General features: G+C 44.3%; 1 protein-coding gene and 1 long non-coding RNA gene across 2 annotated transcripts in view; one reads left to right on the top strand and one right to left on the bottom strand.

Annotated features, from left to right (window-relative positions):
- The window catches only part of PEPD (peptidase D), a 115,544-nt gene that overhangs the window by 66,898 nt on the left and 25,207 nt on the right, over positions 1-23,439 (top strand). The window contains exon 10 of the mRNA XM_020797848.3: positions 13,925-13,993. Within this exon, the coding sequence (XP_020653507.3) occupies positions 13,925-13,993 (69 nt within the window). The remainder of the gene's footprint in view (positions 1-13,924; positions 13,994-23,439) is intronic.
- Positions 774-23,209, bottom strand: LOC144584398 (uncharacterized). Its single transcript, XR_013538621.1, has 3 exons — positions 23,001-23,209; positions 6,540-6,731; positions 774-4,005 (listed from the first exon to the last, which is right to left on the bottom strand). It is a non-coding gene; the product is annotated as an uncharacterized LOC144584398 (long non-coding RNA).

The following is a 23,439-nucleotide window of genomic DNA, read 5'->3' as shown; positions in this document are numbered from 1 at the left end:
AGTTAGCTCAAGAGCCACTTGTTGTTACTTAGATCAAAGCAGGTGCACGTTTCATTTGAGCTGCGCTTCCAGCTGTTTGTCAGACATCCATTTAAAGTCCCAATGGCCGCTGTGCTGTTTGGAGTCACAGAGATTTGCGCCTCACCGGTGTGGTGCTCTGTGAGATCTCCAGTTTCCTGTTTTGCAGCTTGGCAGCCATCTCCATTGCAGGTATATCAGAGCAAGTAGGTATTAAATAGTTCCTCGTGCAAGCTTGGGAGAAGCTCACACCACCGACCGTTGTGTCTGTAGTGGGTGAAGAGAAAGCTGGCCACCCTTGGATGCACCTGTTCAGAGAGTCAATCCATGGTCTCCTGAACATCGCCGCGTTTTGGGATAAGGGCTGGGACTCAGTTAGGCTATTGCTATGGAGACCAGATGGTGGCATCCAGGTGCACTGCAACCTTTGAGAATGTACTGGAGCTGTCCGAAATGGGAGTACTGGGTCAGCGCTTCCCTGCTGCAACTCGGAACAGCAGAAGCATTCAGCTCTCCTGCCCGCCCGCCCGCCCCTGCCCTGGATAGGGTCTGGGAACAAGCAAAGGGCAGGAAAGTAACATACCAATATCTCCCCTGTCACTTCATCAAGTGCAGCAGGCGAGAAGGCTCGTGCGATTTTATGCTGGAGGCGTACAAGTTCCAGTTTCATCTTGTCAGGCCTCAAATCACTGAATGCGGTAAAATCCTGACACCGGAACTGCACTGCAGGATAAGTAACTGTGCTGGAGCAGGGCACCATTTGGAAACAACGTTTAATAACTATAATTTATCAAGGGTGCTGGGCTGTCTCAGAAAAAGTAAAAATGCCCATGGTAGTAACATGTAATTTTTACAAGATGGATTATACATGACCAACCTTAACGCAGTGCCGGCATGCCTGCTCGCCGCTTTAGCAGTGGTCCGGAATTTACATTTTGCCACTTTTGAAACAAGCAATTATGGACCAAGGACCATGCTGAGTGAGGTATCAATAAGTGATCTACAGTTCAGCTACACAAATCTCTTTAATTTGTGCACTAAGGAATATTCGGAAGTAGGTCTTGGCTAAAAGGAGAGAGTGTATTTCAATCCAAAGCTGAGCAAAGTCTCCTTCCGGTTATCAAAATGGATCGGTTCCATACTTTCAGAGCCGAGCCAGTTGTTGCTTATAGAGATAACTAAAGTTGTCCATTGTGATATCAATGTTTGAGCAGATATTTTAAAAAAAGAAAAGAAAATGAAGAGGTCCATGGAGGAACATGTGGACCCCGCAGGCTGCATCCATTCAGCTCAAGGCAAATTACTTAAGGTGCTTCTTGAATCCAAACAATATTTTAGCTCAGTGGAACCTTTGAATTACCAGGTTTAATTAATCATCGAGGGAAGTTGTTGTTCCAGAGCAAATTCCTTGTTCTCTCCTGTCATGTTTTCTAGGAATTCTGGAAACTGGATTACTCTCGACTAGTCTAGTCTGTCTATCCATCAGCAACTTTTCAAGCTTTTGTCATGGGGTTTCTCCCTCATCAAAATTCTGCCTTCCCTTGCCTCTGTCTACACATAGCCCTTACAGGCTTGGCAGCTGCCATCGATTAAACCCAACCATGAGGCATCTGCCTCAGGCAGCAAATGCTGGTAAACAGTATTAAGGTATTCGGGGGGGGGCTGAAGCTATGCCCCTTCTGAGTGAGCCTTGGTGCCTCAGGTGTGATGGAGGATGCTGTCTCATCGTCAGTTTTGAAGCCTGACCCACTGCCAGTCTGGCCACCATCTTGGCAATCGGCTCCGGAAGCCACATGCCTTGGGCCAGCCCTGAGCACTTTATCAATAGCCTTTTCCCCTTCAGACCGCTTCTGTTCCCACTGAGCTGTGAATGTTTTTCCTGCGTCCTAATTAAAAAAAAAAACAACTTTCTCTTCATTCCACAAAAAAACAGCATTATAAAATCATTACTAGGCCCATGCTTGTGAAACGCTGATTTCTCTCGGTGACCCAGAGGTGGCGAGGGGGCCATGTTGGGCTGGGATTTATCATAAGAAAGTGAAATGAAAACCATTATCATTTCCTGAAGGAAAAATAGCACATATAGCCTATTAATGCTGACTTCTGAATCTGAATATATTAGAAGCAATTACGCGGCAGATAGCTCTGCGTATTATTAATTTGGTTGGAAGATTTTAAACACTGTACATTACTCACTGGAAATCCCTAGCAGCCTATTGTCTCCTTTCACATAATTCCTCGTGGTCTGAAGCCTATCCAAACAGGAGAAAAGGAGATGTAAAATTAATGTATAGTTATTACCAAAATTCCTCCATAAATTAGTTAAGTTTCTCATCAAGGTTAACATGAACATTATTATTCCAAGGGAGGAAAGTCTCATAGGCTTCCCGTTCTGGGACTTCCTTTTATTGAGAATGTTTGGGAAGATGTGTGTGTGTGGTGAATAGTCTGTCAGTAATTTCAGCAGCCGTGGGATTGTGCAAGACGTAAGAGGTTGAAGTTGAGAAGTGTGCTGCTCGCTCGCTCACTCGCTCGCTGAGACAGGTGGAGTGTAATCTGATGTTTCTTTTTATTTTCGGCCGTCTGCTGCCATTGCGTTGATGCTCCTCCCCATAGTTTCTTGGCTGTGGAAGTGCCCATGAAGGCACCACCAGGGACTTCAATGAGAGGTGGATTCCTCTAGGCCATGGTCACCCTTAAGAGCCGCCGCTTGTTGTGAAATGTATACCCCTAACCAGCCCTGCCCCATGAACATCAGCATCATCCCAGCCCAACCTCACAGGGTGGTGGTTTGGATGAAATACACAAAGACCAGTATGTGATCTTCCCTGAGCTTTTTGGATTGAGTTAAGGGGGTGATGTGGAGTGAGGAGAGTCTGAAGAACTAATCTAGGGGGATAAGATGGAACATCTCTTCATGTTTACAAAGTATTTAACACATCGGCCAAAGCCTTCTTAATGTTATCCCCACCAACATGATGCAACTGGGGTCAATCTGCAAAGTGCTGCATTAAGAAGTTGACATAGGTACTTGCTGTTGTGTGCTGAGTCACACTGATGACACTGGACAGGAGATGCCTATGTTGGCTTCGGGTTTACGCTAGTTGAGTGGCACTGGTCTAAAAATGCAATAGGATTTTGTTTCTTATTTGGTTCTGAAATGTACTAAATAAGTAAGCTTAATAGTGGAGTTGGAGGAGGCTGAAAAAGCAGGTGCCTTGCCTAAGGCTACCCAGTGAATCGGTGGCAGAGGCAAAATTGAAATGACAAGAGTTTGCGATGGATAGCTCAGAATCCTGCCCGTTAGCTATCTGCTGCTGTTGCCTGGGGTAGAAAGCCCCCTACACGGCACCCAGACTCCCAAAGCTTTCTTGTTCCTCTAGCAGAACACCCAGTTTTCCTTGCTGGGATTTTGTGGTTTGGAAACGGATGTGATGATGTTGCTCTTCTCTTGGGTGGTGGTAAGATCAGATTGAGACTCCAGCGTCTCCCCGCATGAATCACAGAAGCCTCCGATTCTGTCCAGACTTGTATTTCAGGAGATCATAGAATCGTAGAATGATGCAGTTGGAAGTGGCCTCTAAGTCCAGCGAATCCAACCCCCCCCCCCCGGTCAAGGTAGGAATCCAAGTCAAAGCAAATTGGACAGAGGGTGGTCCAGTTATTTCATTTTTTCCTTGTAGGGCTTGGTTTCCAGATCATCCTGACTGCCCTTCTCCGAACTTGCACCAGTTTGGCAGCACCCTTCTTAAAAGTGTAGTGTCCAGAACTGCACACAGTAGATGAGTCCTAACCGGTGCCTAACAAAGCAGAACTCGTAGTACGTCACGAGATTTGGAGACTAGGCTCCTGTTAATGATGCAGCAAGAATTGGGGTCACTGGTTTGGCATGGAGAGTCCAACAGAGATCTCTTGCATCCCAAGCCATTCTGGTCCAATGCCGGATGACATTTAGGATAAGCCCCAGAACTGGTTTAAACAATCCCCCTAAGAGAAAAGAAGTAACAGAAATTGGAGAAGTGCAGTTTTGTGGTTTTGGGCTCCAGAAATTCCCCAGGCGGCTGGGGGTTGTCGTCTAGAAAGCACAAATCTACAGGGTTAGAACTGAAAGCAAACAGAAAGGAAGCAGAGGGTCTTGAGAAACATTCCATCTCAGCCCTACTCTTTAGCTGGGGTCTGAAGGGGCTTGGGATGCACTAGGAAGGCCCCAAGATCTGAGCTCTCTCTCCATTGAAGAACAGGATTGTTCTCTGCCCACACTTCTTATTTGGGAAAGCTGCTGGAGCAGAGAAATTGGCTGTATTCACTGATATTCGTGCAAACGTTAAAACGGCTTTTATCTGCCTGTCACCCTAAAAAGAATGATCAGTGATCCAGAAAGAAAGATCATGTACTGTTCCTATGTCTATTAAAGTATGTTTTATGTGCAACAATAATTAAACTATGATTGAAATCGCAGGTTCCTTTAATTATTGAGTTTGCACAATGCATATTTAAAGATAGGGTACCTATAAATTCCTCCCTTTTTATATATCCAAAAATGGGCTTCTGGTAGTATAATTAAAAACAGGGATTAATTAACATGCAATTTAATCATTCTGTCAGCAGAGGGTTTAGACCTCATTAATTAGACTTTAATAAATACTTATAAACACAAGAAATAAATGTAAAATATGCCAACTGAGATACAGAATTATTGTAGTTTAATGAAAAGGAGCAATAAGTTTAAGACTCAATGTTGGCACTCTCTTGTTTCATATTAAATTGAGTATGGGATTGTAACACTGTGGGTTTTTATGTTGTTGCTGGTACAGATGACTTCTAGAAATTCATCGGGAAAAGATGGCATGGGGGAACTGAAATTTGAAGAACCATAGGCTTGTCCTTCCTTGTAACGTAAAGGATCTGGGATGGAGATCTTATTGCTTGCACCTTTGGAAATGGATTCCTTCCACCCAACCAGGGTGCACCCTACACAACAATAGCCATCCTCCCTGGACAGCATGGAGAATCCCTAATCCCTCCAGTTGTGTGGTCTTACTGGCTGCTCCGGCAGAGATGATGATTTATGATTCCCTGTGTTTCAATTAAAATGCCAATTATCCCTCACCTAATAGCTTCCACTCCTGAACTGAAGCTATCAGTTGGTTTCATTCTCCGTAAATCACCCATGATGAATGTGTGATTTACATACTCCCATCGCTGGGATGGGTTCTATTTTCCTTCTAATTTATGAACTCTGAGTCGCCTTTTTAATGTGTGGATATATTGTGATGGCATTGGCCCATTCTCCAGTTAAGCTTTTCTCTCTCTCTCTCTCTCAGGGAATGTCTTGAGTTTGTCGGCCTTTTTAAAAGGAAGGGGGAACATTTTCAGCCACTCCACCTATTAATTATTTTCTCTTATGTTGACTCATATACCATTCTGTCTTTCAGCGTGGTTTCCTTGTAAGGTCCAGTTCAACTTTACATTGGCCTAACATGGTTGATACCTGAATTTAGGACAACAGAAACAGGGTGGAAGCTGGTCCACCCCATCCTTCTTCCTGCCTTTTGCACAGACTCCTAGAAGGATGGAGTTAAGGGGCGCCAAAGGCCATCGAGTCCAACACCCTGGTCAATAATAGGAATCCAAATCCAAGCAGATTGGACAGAGGGTTGTCCCATTTTCTCTTGAACACATGCAGATCCTCTTCTCTTCCCCCTTGGAAATAGCCATTGGTCGGCATTAGCATTGCACGAATCGAAATTAGGTTTAACTATGGTTTGTGTATCAACTTCTCATCCTGGCTGCAAGCTCTACTTTGAAACCCGGATCGGCTGCTGCAAACACTGGTACAGACGTAATTCTGCACCATGTTTAGATGCAGACTTGTGTAAAGGGGAAGGAAGGGGTGTGTAGATATATTTGTTTTTTATTTTTTCAATTTGTAAACAGAGTCTTTATTCAGAGGTGGGTCCCAAGGTAGTAAGTGAGTGACTGAGCTTTTAAATGCGGCATGTGACAACGAAATAACAAAACTTAAATCTTGGAGGAAGCGGCCCTGCTTCCCAACTCTCTTTTTAGGGACTCTCAAAAACAATAAAATCTGTGTGTTGGGAATTCAGTAGGTGCCTCTGTGGGTGAAAAGATTTATCTTCCAGTCTATGGCTGATTCAACTCGTATCTTCAGAACTGATTTTCCCATGCAAACATTGAAACTACCTTTAAAAGTGAGAAGATCTGGTATAAAGAGTAGTCTTAGAACATCTCGGCCTCTTCAGCCATTATGGCTTTGCGGTGCCTCATCTTTTTTATTATTATTATTATTTTAAGCACTGCGTTCTCAGACCAAATGCTTGTTAAGAGTCCTAAGTTGTTGACAAGCTTGCCCCAAATTGATCTCTAGAGGTTCCTACAGATTCGGGCTCTAACTAGCTGTTCTCATTTCCAACACTTTATTCAGGGCAAGGCTGCTTACCCGCAATAACTTGCTTCGGATGTTCAGCTCCGTATTTCCGAAGCACATGTTAAATAAGTACCTTATTTGCTCTCAGCTCTTTGAAGAAAATGACATGCAGATAAGCCGTGTGAAATCTGTTCCTCCTTTTGTGGTGATCCGTGCTGTCTTTCCCAAGTATTGGCATCGTTGGCATCTGTCGTTCAGATAAGGTGATGAGTTTTTCCAACAAAGTTGAGCATACCGTTGCACTCAATGCAGCATAAAGTTACACCTGTGGAAGTTCATGGGGGAGTTAATGCTCTGGCTGTCTACCTGTCTGGCTGCACCCTGGCTACACAACGAGCTACACCTTGCCCACATTACTGGCAGCAAAGTTGCCCACACCGCTGTGACTGCAGAACTGTTTCCTTGCTAAGATCTCCGCTTTGGTGCAAGTTTTGCAATGGCTGCTTCCAATTTCCATAGGCATGGCTACACATCAGGATTTCAGCCAATATTGTCACATTTCACCTCCTTTTTATTTAATCTATAAGGAGGTGTGTTTGAAGCCCAGCTCCTTTTTATATTAAAATGACTATCCATTATGTTCCTCTTTTTTTTTTTTTTTTTAGCATTTAAAGAAAGATAAAAGTAGCCTCTTTGAAGGCTTTCTTGCATGGCTTATTTATCTGTTGGTTCCCCTGGTCCCACCATCATTCTAGTAAAGACTCTTGGCCATTTTTATTTCTATAGCAACATTCTGTTAGGGTGACTACATGAATTAACATAATACAGCACCAAACCCGTCCACTTCATGGACACCAAGCCCCAAGATGATGGCTACAATCAAGGAAACGTTTTCCGCACACCTCTCTAGCTCTAAATATTGAACCAAAAGAGACTAGGATAAGCCTATGGAGAATAAAAGCAACACACGTTGCCGAAGGGATGTATGCCGAAAATTGTCTCCTATGAGGACAGGACTCTGGCTGGGCCATTTGGAAGTCACTTAATAGACTTCAAAGCAAAGTAGGAAGATCAAAGAATGATCAAGTAAAATGGGGCTACCTGGATACAGGACAAATTTTCTGTGACCATGGAGAAATTCAGTCAATGCAGCACTCATGTCCTTGCAATTTATGCCTCACCAGGCATGCAAAAGAAGATCTAGCAAATGGCTAAGATAGCCCTATTGAAGGAGCCCTGTTCTGGTCAAAATTATCTTAATTATCTGGTGTAATTATCTTAACATTTTAATTTGTTTTAATTTTATCTAGAATTCTATATGTCCATAATTTTAAAATAGGGACATGGTGGCACTATGGGCTAAACCGCAGAAGCCTCTGTGCTGCAGGTTCAGAAGACCAGCAGTCGTAAGATAGAATCCATACGATGGAGTGAGCGCCCATCGCTTGTCCCAGCTCCTGCCAATCTAGCTGTTCAAAAGCATGTAAATGCGAGTCGATAAATAGGTACCACCACGGTGGGAAGGTAATGGCGTTCCATCTCTAGTCGCGCTGGCCACGTGACCACGGAATCTGTCTACAGACAAACCCTGGCGCTACAGCTTGGAGACCGAGATGAGCACCGTGCCCTAGAGTCAGACACAACTGGACTAAATGTCAAGGGGAAACTTTACCTTTACCTATAATTTTAAAATGTGCAGTGCTCTAATATGAAAGAAAGAAAGAAGTTAGGTCACCATGACAAAATTCTGCTACGCTTGGTCTTTGTATTCGCAGTTGTGATCTCCACATGTATTTAGTGACCTACACTTCCTTCTCATCCAGATGAAGCATTCCCTTTACTTCAAGCATGCTGGACAGATGCCCCTCCAACTTTCCCCTGAAAGCAGTGAGATACTGTGTATGTAATTCTTGCAAAACCCATCCTTCTTTCTCATTAAGTTGCTGGAAACCTCTGACTTTGTATGGGTAGCGAGAACGATTTCTTAAATGTCTTTCTAATAGATCACTTCCCAGCAGCTGCTGCCAAAGGACAAGCTCGTCAACGTCTCTGCAGTCTTGAATGGGTTCCCATTATTGCTCCGTGTTAATGAAATGATTTTAATACTACAACAAATGAGGTGTCTCCTCCACCCCCACTCCTATCCATTCCTTTCAGTATTCAAGGGAATTGGGTTGTAATTGCGGCATATTTTACAAAGACTGAAAGGGGCTCTAAAACGTGCTTGATTCTTGGAGCCGTTAATCCTGCGTTAATTGTACTCTGGGCCCATCTGTCCTTTCCTGATGATCTGGGCATCCATCACATGTCGGAGAATGCCATGGAGAAGGAGGAGCTGCCAAAGGTGGAACAGCTCCTCCTGCCGGGTGGTTGGGCCGAGGAGTGCGATGGCCTTTGCTTGGTGGAAGAGGGCGGCTCTCACCCAGGAGGGAAGCTGCCCTTCCTGCGAAAGTGATCCCGCACATCTCCCCCCCTCCTCTTTCTGGTTAGAGAGATATTCTGGGTTTTTGACACCACACTGGAGACACAGGAGGGATCCAGCGGCAAAAGAGGGGGAAAGAGCCCCTATTGCCTTTTTCAGTCCCCTTCCTAAATCTATGCCTGCAGGTTGCTAGCTCTCCAAATCACACCGTTGATCCTGGCAGCATTCTGATTCAATCCTTGGCTTGTCTTCTTTTTTGTTCCACATTTATTGTAGAGCTGGATGGATTTCCTTGCAAGAATATGCCAACAGATATAGAAAGCAAAAAAACAATGGCCTACAGACTGGAAAAGTTTGATGTACATTCCAGCCCCCAAGAAAGGAGGTACTAAAGAGTGCAGTGACTATAGGACCATCACTCTAATTTCCCATACAAAGTGATACTCAAAGGTGTTGCAGCAAAGATTTTTAGCCTTTATAAGGAATGACAAGTGCCAGACATTCAAATTGAATTATGAAAAGGAAGAAGCACTAGAAGTCATATTGCAAACGTACGTTGCCTGCTGGAGTGCACCAAACCATTTCGGAAGAATATCAATCCATGCTTTATAGGCTACATCAGACGTTTTGTGTGGATCATGAGAAGTTATGAGTTGTCCTGAAAGAAACGGGTGTGCCTCAGTACTTGATTGCCCTGATGCATAACCTGTTGGGATGGTATTTTTGTGTTTCAAGGATGCCCATCTCCAGAATTCACCTGGAACTCCATAGGCAGAATTTTGTTCGTAGGAGAGCACAAATAAAAAGCAGAAGTGAGGTTTTCCCACCACCATCCCACTCTGGCCCATGTATTTCAGGTTTCAAGGAGAGGAAGACAGCCCTGCCGTTCACGGCAGTGGAGCGAGGCTCCCTGAGAGTCAGTGCAAAGTTTAATGGGTAGTGTAGTTCCATGAGAGGCTCTCTGTATAGTAGCAGGACCAAGATCCCGTGCTGGTTTTGTCCAATGATTTCCTTGTAAGTTTCTTCCAGAAGCCAGCCATAGACTGTAGATACCTGGCCTTTTGCAATGCTTTTTACCACCTTGCTTAGTAACTGCTTTGCAGAGATTCTCAGTTGAAGAAGTTAGATCCTATTAGCCAATATGTTCTGCATTTTCCTTTTTAGCTTCTTTTCTGCTAAGTGGGCTCCGACTCCTGGATTGGCTCTTTCATGTTCAGCCTGCATGTTGAGTCAACACTTAAGGAAACCCCACTGATTCAATAGGCCTCCTCTTGCCGGGACTGAGAATAGGATTTTGGCCTCAGACGTTACTTGTTAATTGTTTTTTTTAAAAGATCACGAGTGCGATCATCAAGTCTCTCCGCTCCAGTTCCCCCCATCTCATCATGGCTGTGTCGTCCTATTTACTGACTCACTTTAACGGCAAAGTAGCAGAGATTTAAATCTCTCATGTCAACACGTGTGAGAACAGAGTCTACATGTTGGATGCAGAATCTCGGAGTGGTGTGTGTGTGTGTGTGTGGAGGCCTGATCATTGTCTTAAAGGGAAGCTCAGCCTTGGTATGCTAGATCCAGTAGAATGAGTAATCTGCCCGCCAAACTAAGGGCTTTATTCTCTGTGACTGTAAATATTCTCATCCTGTAAGCGGAAAACACCTTCTGATGTCTTAAACGAAGGGCACTAATTGGTCTGACCTCCAGAAGCTAGCTTTTTCTCCTCCTCTTCTCTCGTTTTGATAAAGACCTCAGGATAACAAGTAGAACTGTCGCATTGGTAATGGGATTAACCCAATGACAATCTGTTTTTATTAAGCAGATTGGAGTTGATTGCGCTGGAGATGCTGAATGAACTTTAAATCTTCCCCCGCCCCCTTTCATTTTAGTGGTTTGGTTTCAGATTTTTAGATTTTGTGATTGCCATTCCTCTTTCTTGACACTGCGCAATGGCCGGTGGCTAAACAATAAAAACTAACCGAGCTGAACTGATAGAATTACAACTTGTGGTGGAATATAGTGTTCGTTTGTTGTTGCTGCTGTTGTTGTTTCAGGGGATTTAAAAAAACAACAACAGAAGAAATTTCCAGTAGTGGCAATATATGCCCCATTTTTTTAACCTGATGGAAATTAAGATGGGCATGCACATGTGTGTGTGGTTTGATGCATATTTGGCATGTGTTTCACCCTATCTTAGCCCTGGTGTGGTAATGGTTGCAAGTCCCAATGTAAACAGTATTTACCAACCTCAGAAGGACTGAAGGCTGAATGAACCTCAAGCCGGCTACATGGGATTGAACTCCAGGTCATGAGCAGAGTTTTGGTGGCAGTACTGCGGTTGAACAATTGTGCCACGAGACTGCTATCACGATGACGATGCCACCATGAAAATTGTGGCCAATAGCACAAAATCCATTTCCTATGCCCTGGGCTGGGCCACCAGCAGGCAGGAGGAAAGATCTGGCCCAGAAACCAACGAAGTAACAACAAAAAGAAGGCCCCAAAGAGACATTGAGGTTCTGCTTCTGGAGCAACAGCCCCACAGCACTAGGGAAGTCAACCAACTTTACAAATCGAAGGAGTTCCCTGAGGCAGATTATGAGTCAATGTGGGAGATGGGACTGCAGTTTTTAAAGGGGAAAAGGCAAGCATCCTTCCAGAATGCCCTGTATCCCTCAGGGAGTCCCCAAAGGAAGCTGCACCTTGAGTTTGCAAAACCTGAGCTGACCCATCAATGAGAGGACCTTCAGGAGGTCGATATCGCACAGGCTGGCCATACATCAGAAGCAACGTGACAGCACATGACAGTATCAGTAAAGGTGCCATGTGTGGAGAGACTTACACGCTGGATCGGTGTCCTGCCTTCTATAGCTTTCATGCTATAGAAAATGAGAGTCAATTGCACAAAATGAAAATCATGTGCAAATGATACTCATGATGGCCGTCTGAGAAAGAGTAGCCTTGGAGGAGAATGAAGGAAAGCCAGAGTGTGGCGTAGCAGAGGGGGGCTCTGTTTTAGAGCAAGAACAAGGGGACAATTGAAGGTTAAGTCGCCAGAAGGTGTGGGGCACAGGGCAGGAAGGGGGGGGAAGGCAAGGCTCCCGTAGCTTCTCCCGATGAAGCAGGCATGACCTAGTAGAGCTCTCTGCAGCCAGACCTCTGCGTTCCCCATAGCTCTTGCGTTGTAAGACACGATAGCATTTAATTTAAAAGAGAAATGGGGAAATTGGAAAGAGGAGAGGGTTCACACCCTCTCTCTCACCTCCATCAGTATGAATATCCTCACAGGTTCCCACAACTCAACCTCCCCATACTCTGTGCGTGGCAAGTCCAAAGGAGCGCATAATGTGACTGGACGTGAGGGCTGCCCGAGGAGCATCTGGACAGATGTTTCTATGGCTATTGCTGTCCATGAAAGTTTGGAGAGAAGCAGGCAGAGTTGTTGACCACTGGAGCTGGGCACCGATGGGGGCGGCGGTTCTGTTTCCCCGTCCGTTCTCCTTCCGAATGGAGCAAACCGCTGAAGAGGAGTCGGCTGTATGTCTCAGCCTGAGGGACTGGGATGAACAGCAACAAACCTAAACCTAAGATAAACAGCCATGAATCCGACCATTGCCTGATGGGAGGCTCTCTGGGAGTGACCTCAGGAGTTTTAGGATGGAAGGAATGCCAGTCAGCAGAATATGGAAACATGAGTCCCTGTTAAACTGTATTGTGTTTTAGGTGATGTTGGGTGATTATAAAAGCAAAAAAGCAAAGCATGCTGCTTATATACCACCCCATAGCGCTTAAACCACTCTCTGGACAGTTTACAATTTAATTATGCAGGCTGTGCATTGCCCCTATGCACACACAGTGAGTTGGGTACTCAATTTGCCAACCTTGGAAGGATGAAAGGTTGAGTCAACCTTGAGTCGGCTACCTGAACCTGCTGAGATCGAACTCTAGATTGTGAGCAGAGCCTTGATTGCAGTACTGCCGCTTAACCACTGAGTCATGAGGCTCTGATTATAAAGGTTCTGCTTGTATATTTTCTGTATGTGTATCTTCACAGAACAACACATGGACACACACATACAGTGGTGCCCCGCTTGACGATTATCCCATTTGACGATGAAATCGCTTGACAATGAGGTTTTTGCGATCGCTATAGCGACCGCAAAACAATGATTCAATGGGTTTTTTCCATTTTACGACGATCGGTTCCCTGCTTTGGGAACCGGTTTTCGCATTACGATGATTAAAAACAGCTGATCGTTGGGTTTTCAAAATGGCCGCCCGCTGTTTTCCGGACCTATTTCCGGAAGACAGCAATGCAAAATGGCTTCCCCTATGGAGGATCTTCGCTGGACGAGTAGGTATTTCCCCCATTGGAACGCATTGACCAGTTTTCAATGCATTTCGGTGGGTTTTTTTTTCCACTTGATGACGATTTCGCTTAACAGCAATTTGCCTGGAACGCATTATCGTCGTCAAGCGGGGCACCACTGTACATTTGTCTGTCTTTCTATGGTATTTGTCCTTCGTAACAAACTGTGTCAATTAATTTTATACCACATTCCATTTCCTCTGCACATTCCATTTCCTCTGCGTTCCTTCCGAATGCCATAGGGTAAGCCCAGTTTCATCATTATGAGCATTCCTTCCTCTATACTGACAAACTCCAATAGCCTGGCATTTTGATTTGATTTTATTGATGTGTGTGAGGTTTTGCTTTGAATATTTCTTGGCTGCTTTCAAATGGATGGAGTGTGTCAGGAATACAGAGGGGCCTATTTGGGTTGTGTTCAGCGCTCAGTCCTCTTAAAACGGTTAATAATTTGACTCCAGAGGCGTGAAAACTTTGAAAGTTGGGGGATGGATTTACTCTTTTGCTGGCGTGGTTGACGGTTTCCTTCCTTCGGTTCATCTTGCAGCTCCATATTTCCTACGAGCCCATAGTAAGCTCAGAAGCTGAAGGGAGATGATAGCTCAGTGTTCAGAGCCAGGCAGCAGAGGATAAATAAGTCCCGGTTTTCTTTGCAGTCTTGCTTTGTTTGCTGTTTTTCTGCCTGGTTCCAAAGACATGATTTAATTTCTTTTTTTTTTTTTTTAACTTACAGCCTTTTCCAGCACTATTGCTATACACGTGGAGGAATGCGCCACACTTCCTATACATGCATCTGTGGCAGGTAAGCCCTTCAGTGTCACTAGAATCATAATATTGTAGAGTTGGGAGAGATCTCAAGGGTCATGCAGTCCACCCTCACCTTGCTGATGCATGGGATTGTCCACTGACAGATAAGTTATCCAAGCTCTGCTGATAAACCTTGGATGAAGGCAAGTCCACTGCCTTCTGAGAAAATCCACTGCACTCTTGAACAGTTCTCACTGCCACGAAGTTCCTCCTTGTGGTTATGGGAGGTCCCCTTTGCCGGTTGGGATCCTGCTGGCTCCCTCTTGCACCTGACAGCTCTTCTAGATCTCTGAAGGCATCTTTCATGTCTCCTCTCAGGCTTCTCTTCTCCAAGATAAACATTCTCAGACTAACACGGTTGTCCCATGGGAAATTTCCACAGTGAATATTGTCAAACCTACCGTGATGCAGAATTTGTATTATCTATGACTCACATACATCTTTTGATTCCGGCTGAGCAATGGTAATATGTACCTTTGATTCTAAATGAAGGGAAAAGTTGATGTGGAAGAATCAAAGAAGAAGAGAGACAATAGGCTGTTTGGGGTAATATTTCCTAAGTACATAGACAGGGAAGACAAAGAGAATGTAATATAGTCTCTGTTTCATACAATATACATCAGCGCGCAGGAATGGCAAAATGGATCAGTTGTGTTACAAACTCAATATTATTTCATTCTCTCCTTCAGTTTTTGATTACAAAAACCCACATGAAAATTCATATACATTTCACACACGCTTCTCTGATGATAAACGATTTTTTCTTCTTTCTGTAATACGTCCATTTTTCCCCCAATGCAAACTTCTAATATAAGGGAGTTAGTTTGTTGTTTTCATTAATACATCCATGTTTTGCACATTGGCTGAAATCCAGTAGAACGTTGCAAGTACGGTAGACCCACTGAAACAGTGGGGATTTTATGAATCGACACCTAGGTAGGTTCCATGGATTTAAAGAGCATCATCTAGTTGGCCGTAGTTGGCTGGACAGCTCAGTGGTTTAGGTGTTGATTCCCCCCCCCTCCCGTGCCACCTGTGAAGTAGAGCCAGGCTGTGTGGTCTTGTGCAAGTGGCACAGTTCCAGATGAATGAAATGGGAAACCATGTTTAAGTACTCTCTACTTGGAAAACCTTGGAAAAGGGTCACCGTAAATCCAGTTTTACTTGAGAGCACATGAGGAGGATGCGCCTGACTCTAGTTGGCCATTTGCTATTGCATTTCAGTCACTGTCTTTAATATATACCTTCTAATTACACTGGGTTTTTTTTTTAAATGGAAGTCCTGCAAAATCCATACAGTGCAGACATCACGGTATAACTGTCTTTCATTCACGTATTGATTCAGGAAGTTCAAATGAAGAAAACTATCCTTGCATGATGCAAAGCAGACCGATTTCCCTGTCGTTTTGATGCCAGTGAGTGAGTGTGTTTCGGGGCGGGGGGCGGGGAGGACACATATAAAAGTCTTGGGTCTCTAGTGAATGCACAGAAGGCCACCAGCTGTCTTCCACCCCACAGTGATGTTCTCTATCCATCAACCGCTTCCGCCCATGCCCAGTGGGGATGGCAAGGAGAAAGAGACGAGGTGGAATTTTGTTTTGGACAAAGCCCATTTTTTGCCAGTCACGCTTGAAGTGCTTTGTTCTGCTTCATGGTACCTTAATGTTCACTGTAGGATTTCCTTCCTGTAGGAAAGCCTGTTTGTCACAGCTCCGGCTTGCCCATGGACGGAGCATTTTTCACTCTTCCTCAGAGTTCGCAGTTCTGCCGGCACAGTCTTCTTGCGAATGCATAATCAGCCCCATGAATTCTGGCCCCGTTGTGAAAGAGAAGGGCAGAAGGCCTTTGGGAGAGATAACATTTCGGGTTACAAGTCCTGTCCAAGATGAGAGATGCCTGGGCATAAGTGGGATTTATGGCGTCTGCTTCCCGTTCTATAAGATGTTTGGCCAGGTTCCCGACCGGTCCCTTGCTTGCCTGTTTGTTTCTCCTTCCACAGTATTGATTTCAATATCTCTGCACCTTTCTAAACCTCTGGTTCGCCCCTCTGAGCTTAAGATGAAATCTGCACAGTAGCTAGGAGAGACTGGATTCTCCCAGAAACAAAAAACACACACCAGGTATCTCACTGCAAAGTAGCCTTCCTGGAATGCAAAGTACACTGGGCATGGGAGGAAGCCTTCAAGAATACTTGAGGATTGTTTGGTCCTGGGCGAGCCATTAAGCGTTTTCCTAAAGACCAGCTCATCAGGGTTGTTGTTGTTGTTTTGCGGATTTCTTTTAAAAAAAACAACAACCAAGGACCAATAGCACACCCTGTATTTTTGGACTCCCCTTACAATGACAATAAATTATTATTATTATTATTATTATTATTATTATTATTATTATTATTATTATTATTATTATTATTATTATTATTATTATTATTATTATTATTATTATTATAAGGGGGGTGGGATTAGCTCTGGGAACTATCCCAGGGAGTGCCTGTGTTTTTCCACTGGAACACCACATTGTTGGGGTCCAAATGAAGACAAGAAACGAGTGAGGAACGGGCTTGAGGGGTAGAAGGCACAGGGGTGGGGTGGGGGGCTGACGGCAGAGCTGAGGGGTTAGCAGCTGAGGGGGATAGGATGGGGAAGGGAAGGGATAAGGGTATGGGTGCGGCTGCTTTGGCCCCATGTCTGCTTAGAGATGATTGGGGTGTGAGTCAAAGAATGGGATCTACCAGAAGAGTCACTCAAATGTCCCTCGAACCCCTTTTTCAATGGCTCCCCTTCCTCCTGGCAAAGAGGTCTGCTGTACTTAAAGCTGCTGCTGCTGCTAAGCTGGTTCAATAAAAATAACATCTCACTGATCAATATTTCTGGAAAGGAGGAAATGGAAGTTAGCGAGTCTTTACAAAACATATTGAACAGGCTGACAGAAGAAAAAGATGCACATGGAGGGCTGAGTGGTGCCATCAGCAAATACATTGCTTCATGCAAATTTAATCTGTGATCAATTGATTGACTCTATATATAGAGGGGGGGGCATTCTATTGGTTCAGATCGAGAATGGGGAGGTAGGTTCCCCTGTCTTGTATCAATTTGCCCCCGAAACAAGCCCAGCTCTTTCCCAACAACTGGAAAAGCCCAAGCCCAGACCGGGGAGCTCTGCCCATTTCCCATTCGCTCCTTATTCTAGGCTGACATGGCAGGAATGCCTCCAAAGCAAGAACAAGACAAAGCGAAAGAAGTGTTCTCTCTTTCGTGCAAAAACGACTCCCTTGATTTGGATTTTGGATTTTATTTTTATTGATTGGTTGGTATTTTGCAAAAGACGCCTCCAGAGATCTCTTGGCATCCGTTCATCAGCAGGAGAAAGAAACCTCTGAAACGTTTCCTTCTCAAAGCAAACAAGTAAAGGTATACATCCCTATTTTTTTAAGGTTGTTTCTTTTGGTTTCGTTAACCTATTCGGACATTATTTGTTGGCTGCCTCAGAAGGATCTGTATCTTGAAAAGCAAGATACAAGACATTCTGAGAAATCCGTGGCCTAGACCAATGACTTAAACCTCTCTGATGAAATATGTGGACAGAAAATGGAGACACCTGCATAGAAACAATAGGTCACTTCTGTCACGACAACTAGCAGGGTTTCAGTTAGGGATGGGCAGTGCCCTATGTGTGAAGGCTGGATTTGAGATGAAGGATCTGCCGTTAGGCCCTCTGCTCCACCCACCGGTCACCCTAGAAATGCATGACAACTCTTCATTTAGTTCATTTCTGCATATTTGTAAGGAGACAGCACAACCTCTTAGCTCCTGCCTTAATTTTTTAGGCTGGGCTGAGGCCTCAGTATAAACAGATGGCTGAAAACGGCTTGATGAAGGACAAAGTACCAGAAAGAAAAAGTATGACATTAGGTTTGTTGCATATTGTGGTGGTAAATGGATGCAGGGAAAGTCAGTTCACGCAAGAGGAGACTAAGCATAACACTGTTAGTTTGTGGAGATACAGGCCGAGGGCAGTTCCAGTGCACATCCATTTCCTTGGCCCCAGGCGGAGGGAGAGGATGACTACAGCCAGTCTGACACTGGGGGCTTTTGTGGTCTAGGCCTTCCTTCATGCTAGAAAGCGATGGAAGCAAAAACAGGAAGCAAGAAGATCCAGGAACCCCCTTGGATGCCAAAAAGACTTGTTCTTATGGCAAGCCAAAGGGGCCTCCTGAGAAAGAAGCCGAATTCAGCGAGAAAGAAAGCACAAGTATTATTATTAGAAGAGTAACCCAGTAGGAAAAGCTAAGCTAAGGGAGAGCTCCCAACAGCTGTCCCAAGAAGAACCCTGACGTGTCCAAAGTGAACCAGGTCATGAAAGACAGAAACCATCCATGGTTCTGCTGATTACTACTTTCACTGCAGTTCCACACCTTTCAGACTGTACAGCTAAGACAAACGCATATGATCCTAACCGAGGTGAGCAGTAGCTTCTACTGGGGAAAAAACCCTATTGTTTCAGGAAAGATTGGATGCACATTTATTATGTGCGGATTTTGTGCCATTTCTCTTAGAGAGCAATTGTGTCTTCGTTTCTTTCCTATCCATTGTCTCCCAGGACAGGTGATTTATACTATTACCCAGATTTTACGATAGAGTTCCGAGCATGGGGCCTCAGTGCAGCTGTTTATTGGAACTGACTTCTCACTGAATGCTAAAAACTTTGGCCCAGCATTCTTGGTCAGGTCCTCGCGGTGTCTCGGGCCGTAATTTCTACCGGGTGTCAGTGTAGGAAGCACTTGCAGCTCTGCACAAAGGCCACATGTGACCTCTGGTGGAGCAGCCGGCATACAGGCAAGAACCTGCCCTGCAGCCTCCAAATAAATAAATAAAGTTGTGATGTTCCTCTACGTCCCATCAGCAGGAGCAATAACAGAGGACAGTTACAGAGTCGTACCCCCTCTTGATGTAACACGTTGTCTTAAAAATACAGCTTTTACTTTCTACTCGTGCAGTATGTTACATGTGCAAGGTTTCTGTTTGAGAAAGTGTATCACTCTCTAGCCAAAGTTATCCTTAAGCATCTGAAGGAGGGGGGGTTGCCCAAAATTACACTTAGAATCCCATACATTTTTTAAAAAATCACTATGATTCCAGAATCCATATCCTGGTGCAGCTGTCAAAGTAAAAAAGCCACCCAAAGGGACAGCAGACTAATCAGAAGGATAATTTATTTTCTTTTGCACTGATGTAATCAGTCTGAAAATATTGCATAACCCAATAATTGTGCAATTAAAAGTCGAGCTGAATCGCTGGAACACACGGGCGCTGCGATCTTCCTTTGCAGGCAGCCAAGCGGGGAGCAGCGTTGCTCCATCCCATTCACACCCGTCTCCCACTGGGAATCTACTTCTAATACAGGCTGACAGTTTTAATTTTCTCTTCGTTTTCCAACTCCTAATTAGTAATGGTCTGAATTGTATTCACATCATAGCAAAAAAAAAAAAAGTTACAGCCGTGAAGATCATATCAGCCTTCATAAATCCAAAGGTCACAGAAGCTGATCCTGCACAGGAGGCAGAAAGGATTTTTTTTAAATGTATGGGCCATTCAGCCCTGGTTTTATCCATTGGCAAAGGTGACAGCGAAAGATGGCTGTATGGCCAGTGGGCTACTCCAAGCGCTCCTAACAAAGTCACAGGGACCCACTCACTGTAGGCCCATCTTTAAAATCCTTATACTGCAGAACAACAGCAGATCAACTCTGTAAATCAGGATGGGGAAACTTTGGCCCTCCTTGGTGTATTTGGAGTTCAGCGTCCGGACGCTTAGGTCAACATGGCTAGTAAGGGATCTGGGATTATTTTAGGGAGGTGCCATCCAAAAGATCTAGGAAGTGAATGGTAAGCAAAGGACTTTGCTGCTGTAAGTTTTTTAAAAAAAACTTCTCAGGTCTTAAATGCAAAGCACATGCTTTGTCTTTTAAGTTTTGGAAGAGGTAGCCGTGTTAGTCTGTATCAAGCAAAATCCAAAAATAGAAACGAAAAAAGATTAAAAAAAAAGACAAAAACTTGTCGCACCTTAAATACGAACTATTATGGTTTTAATGCAAACCTTCGTGGATCAACTCCACTTCGTCAGACATGTGGAAACAGAATTAAATGCGGAATGAAATATCAATTCTATACTAAATATTCATTGGCTCTTGGGTCTATGGTAGATTTACACACAGTAATTTGGCTTATTGTATTTTTTCCTTTTGTTTCTTTGGATTTGGCCTGATAGGCTTTGTCTTTAAGATTCAGTCATAAATTAATTAATTGCAGACCAAACATAGCTTTTGTTAAAAACAAAATGTAAACCTTTGGTCCCTGTCCCAAGGAAAGAGGGCCGGCTACTGTTCTTTTTTTCAGTCTTGCTAATTCCTGTGTTTCAGGCTAGACTGAGGTTGCATTTAGGAGCCGGGCTCCCTTTTTAAATTCTGTGCATCTCCAAGGTAACAGCCATCCTGTTCCTCAGTAATAACTTACACTAGCTCAGAAACACGAGTGTGTTGTTGGCTCATTTCAGATTAAAAATCTGGATAGGTGGTGATATGTTTTCGATTAAAGGGCTGTTTCTTGCATTAAGTGCCACAGTGGCAATATTCGGAAGATCAAAGCAGGCGTAATAGTGAAATAATTGCATTCTCTGAGTTGACTGCAAATGGGAATCATATGCCCAGGGTTCCTAAACAAAAAAAGATGAAGGGGGTCCTAGATCAAATCAAGCCTAAACCGTCTCTGGAAGCAAAAATGCTGAAACTGAAGCTGCCCAACTTTGGGCCCATCGTGAGAAGGCAGGATTCTTTGGAAAAGAGCATCATGATAAGAAATGTGGAAGGCAAGAAAAAAAAAGAGGAAGATAGGAAATGGACTGGCTCCCTAAGGAAGCCACAGGCTTGAGTTTACAAGAGCTGAGCAGGAGCGTTTGGAGAGGGTGCTTTTATAAATGGGAGGAGGGGCATTGATGGCATGGAACAATACCCACTAGTAGAAAGAGCAGTAACTTGAAACAGTTTTAAGTGAAAGAAGAAAAGAGTCAAAGCAGGACTGCCATCGTACATTAAGATCATGACTATGCAATCTGAAGGTTGGCAATGAAGAAGTTGAAATTGCTACAGATTTCCTATAACCTGACCCAATCCCCTGTCAAAATGAGCCCAAAAGTTCCTATTGTGACTTGGGAGTGCAGCTATGGAGGAGCTAGAAGCAATCTCTCAGGGTAAGGGTCTGCTACGGGAGACCAAGACCATCGACAATATGTTTTTTTGCTGATTACTGTGCATGGTTGTGAAAGCTGGATAAGGAAGAAGGCTGAAAGGCAGGGGAAGAATCGTTCTGTTTTTAAATGTGGTGTAGGAGAAGAGCTTCATGGATACCCTGGGCCACCAGAAAGACAAACAAGTTGGTAACAGATCAAATCGAGCCGATCATCCTTCAAACATATAATGAGGTCCTCCAGTAGCTTTTCTATATTTGCTGCAAGTACAACTGCCTTGTGAGAAACTGCAACAAATATTTATCTTCATTAAATATTCTTGTCAGCCCCCTCTTGAGCATTGCCCTCTAGCCCTGGAGAAAAGGAGATGAATGGCCGGGATCATGATAGGCAGCTTTCTAGGAAGAGGAGGCATTAAGGCATGGGTTGATGTTACAGGAGAGTGAAGGCATCCTTCAGCCTCAAGAGGTTATGGTAACGTGCTCTGAACAGAGATCTTGGAACAGTGTCTAGTGTAGCTGAGAAGGCCAATTTGAGAGTGACCATCCTTTCCACACTGAAGACAAATACAGTCTGTCCCCTGTCCAGCTCCCTGATTTGGCTGGTTTCAGGACTGCCTCTTCACCTTGGCCTGCTGGACAAGGGTCTCTCCAAATTGGGAAGCCATGATGCACTGCCTGCCTCCAGGCTGAACGCTCAGAGGTCAAAGTTTCCCATCTGTTGAGGTCCATTCCAAAGGCCTTCAGATCCCGCTTGCAGATATCCTTGTATCGCAGCTGTGGTCTCCCTCTGGGGCGCTCTCCCTGCACTAATTCTCCATACAGGAGATCTTACAGAATCCAGCCATCAGCCATTCTCACGACATGCCCAAGCCAACGTAGATGTCACTGTTTCAGTAATGTATACATGCTAAGAATTCCAGCTCATTCTAGGACTACTCTATAAGGAACTTTGTCCCACCAGGTGATACCAAAAATCCGTCGGAGGCAACACATATGGAATGTGTTCAGCTTCCTCTCCTGCCATGCACTAAGGGTCCAGGACTCACTGCAGTACAGAAGTGTGCTCTGGACACAAGTTCTATAGACCTGGATCTTGGCATATGCCCTCAGCTTCTTATTAAGCCATACTCTCTTTGTGAGTCCATAGAACATGGTGGCTGCTTTGCCAATGCATTTATCCACATCTAGGGAGAGAGTGTCAGAGATCATTGAACCAAGGTACACAAAGTCATGAACAACCTCCAATTCTTCCATGGAGATGGTAATAGAGGGTAGCTCTTAAGAGCAGAATGCAAGTTAAGTGTTGAAAGGATGCCATTCAGGGTGACTTTGAGAGATCAGGCTTCAGAGGCGTCCCATGCATACATCCTCCAGACCCATCACGGAACAAAAGAAGCTAATTTGCAAAATAGGTGACATGGAGCAAAACTCCTGCTGTGCATTCAAATGCTTTTCATCAGTTAATATTTTTTTTCTTTTCTAAATGACCCTTCTGTAGAATTAGGAGAGACCTTGGGCTCTGCCCTGCAAAGGTTCTGTGCCTATTGCAAGTTTCCACCTTGGACAGAGTCACTCCGCTGGAGTCAAGGCTGAACATGCTGAACTTTGCCTGACAGCTGAGGCTAAGAGTCTGGATGGATGCTGTGATAGCCCCCTTCTTTAAAAAAAGAAAAGGCAAAGAATTAGATTTGACTATGAGAGTTCGTCTGTTCGTCCCTCCCTCCCTCCTTCGAAGTTTTAAAGAGTGAGAAGCATTTACCTGAGAAGAATAAAATATCATCAGTCAAGCTTGAATTTTCTTTTTCCAACTTGGCAGTTGGTGGACCTCGGAGGAATCGCAGCAGACGGAGCAAAAGATGGCAGAATCAAAGCTAGGTCACCCAATGGATCACAGGAATTGTCAGATGTGGAGACCGAGCACCTGCGTTTCCTGCTGGCTTTGTGATTCAGCACTTTTTTCCCTGGGACCTGTCAGAGCAAAAGGACTTTTCTATTCTCTTTTGGCCAAAAAAAGCTTAGTTTTCTTTTCTTTTTTTAAAAAAATATATATGCCTCAGAAAGAGAAAAAATGAGGAAAGAGGAACCAATTAGGACAATTCCTCTTGATTTATAATCCTGCTCCTGATGGTTTTTGCTGCAAGAAGATTCCCAAAACACCCCCCCCCCCAACACACACAAATACGCACACAGACCTCCTA

This window comes from Pogona vitticeps, chromosome 10 (genome assembly GCF_051106095.1).
Source record: "Pogona vitticeps strain Pit_001003342236 chromosome 10, PviZW2.1, whole genome shotgun sequence".
Lineage (NCBI taxonomy): Eukaryota > Metazoa > Chordata > Lepidosauria > Squamata > Agamidae > Pogona > Pogona vitticeps.
Note: the sequence above shows the minus strand (reverse complement) of the source record. Positions and strands in the feature narration are given on the sequence as shown.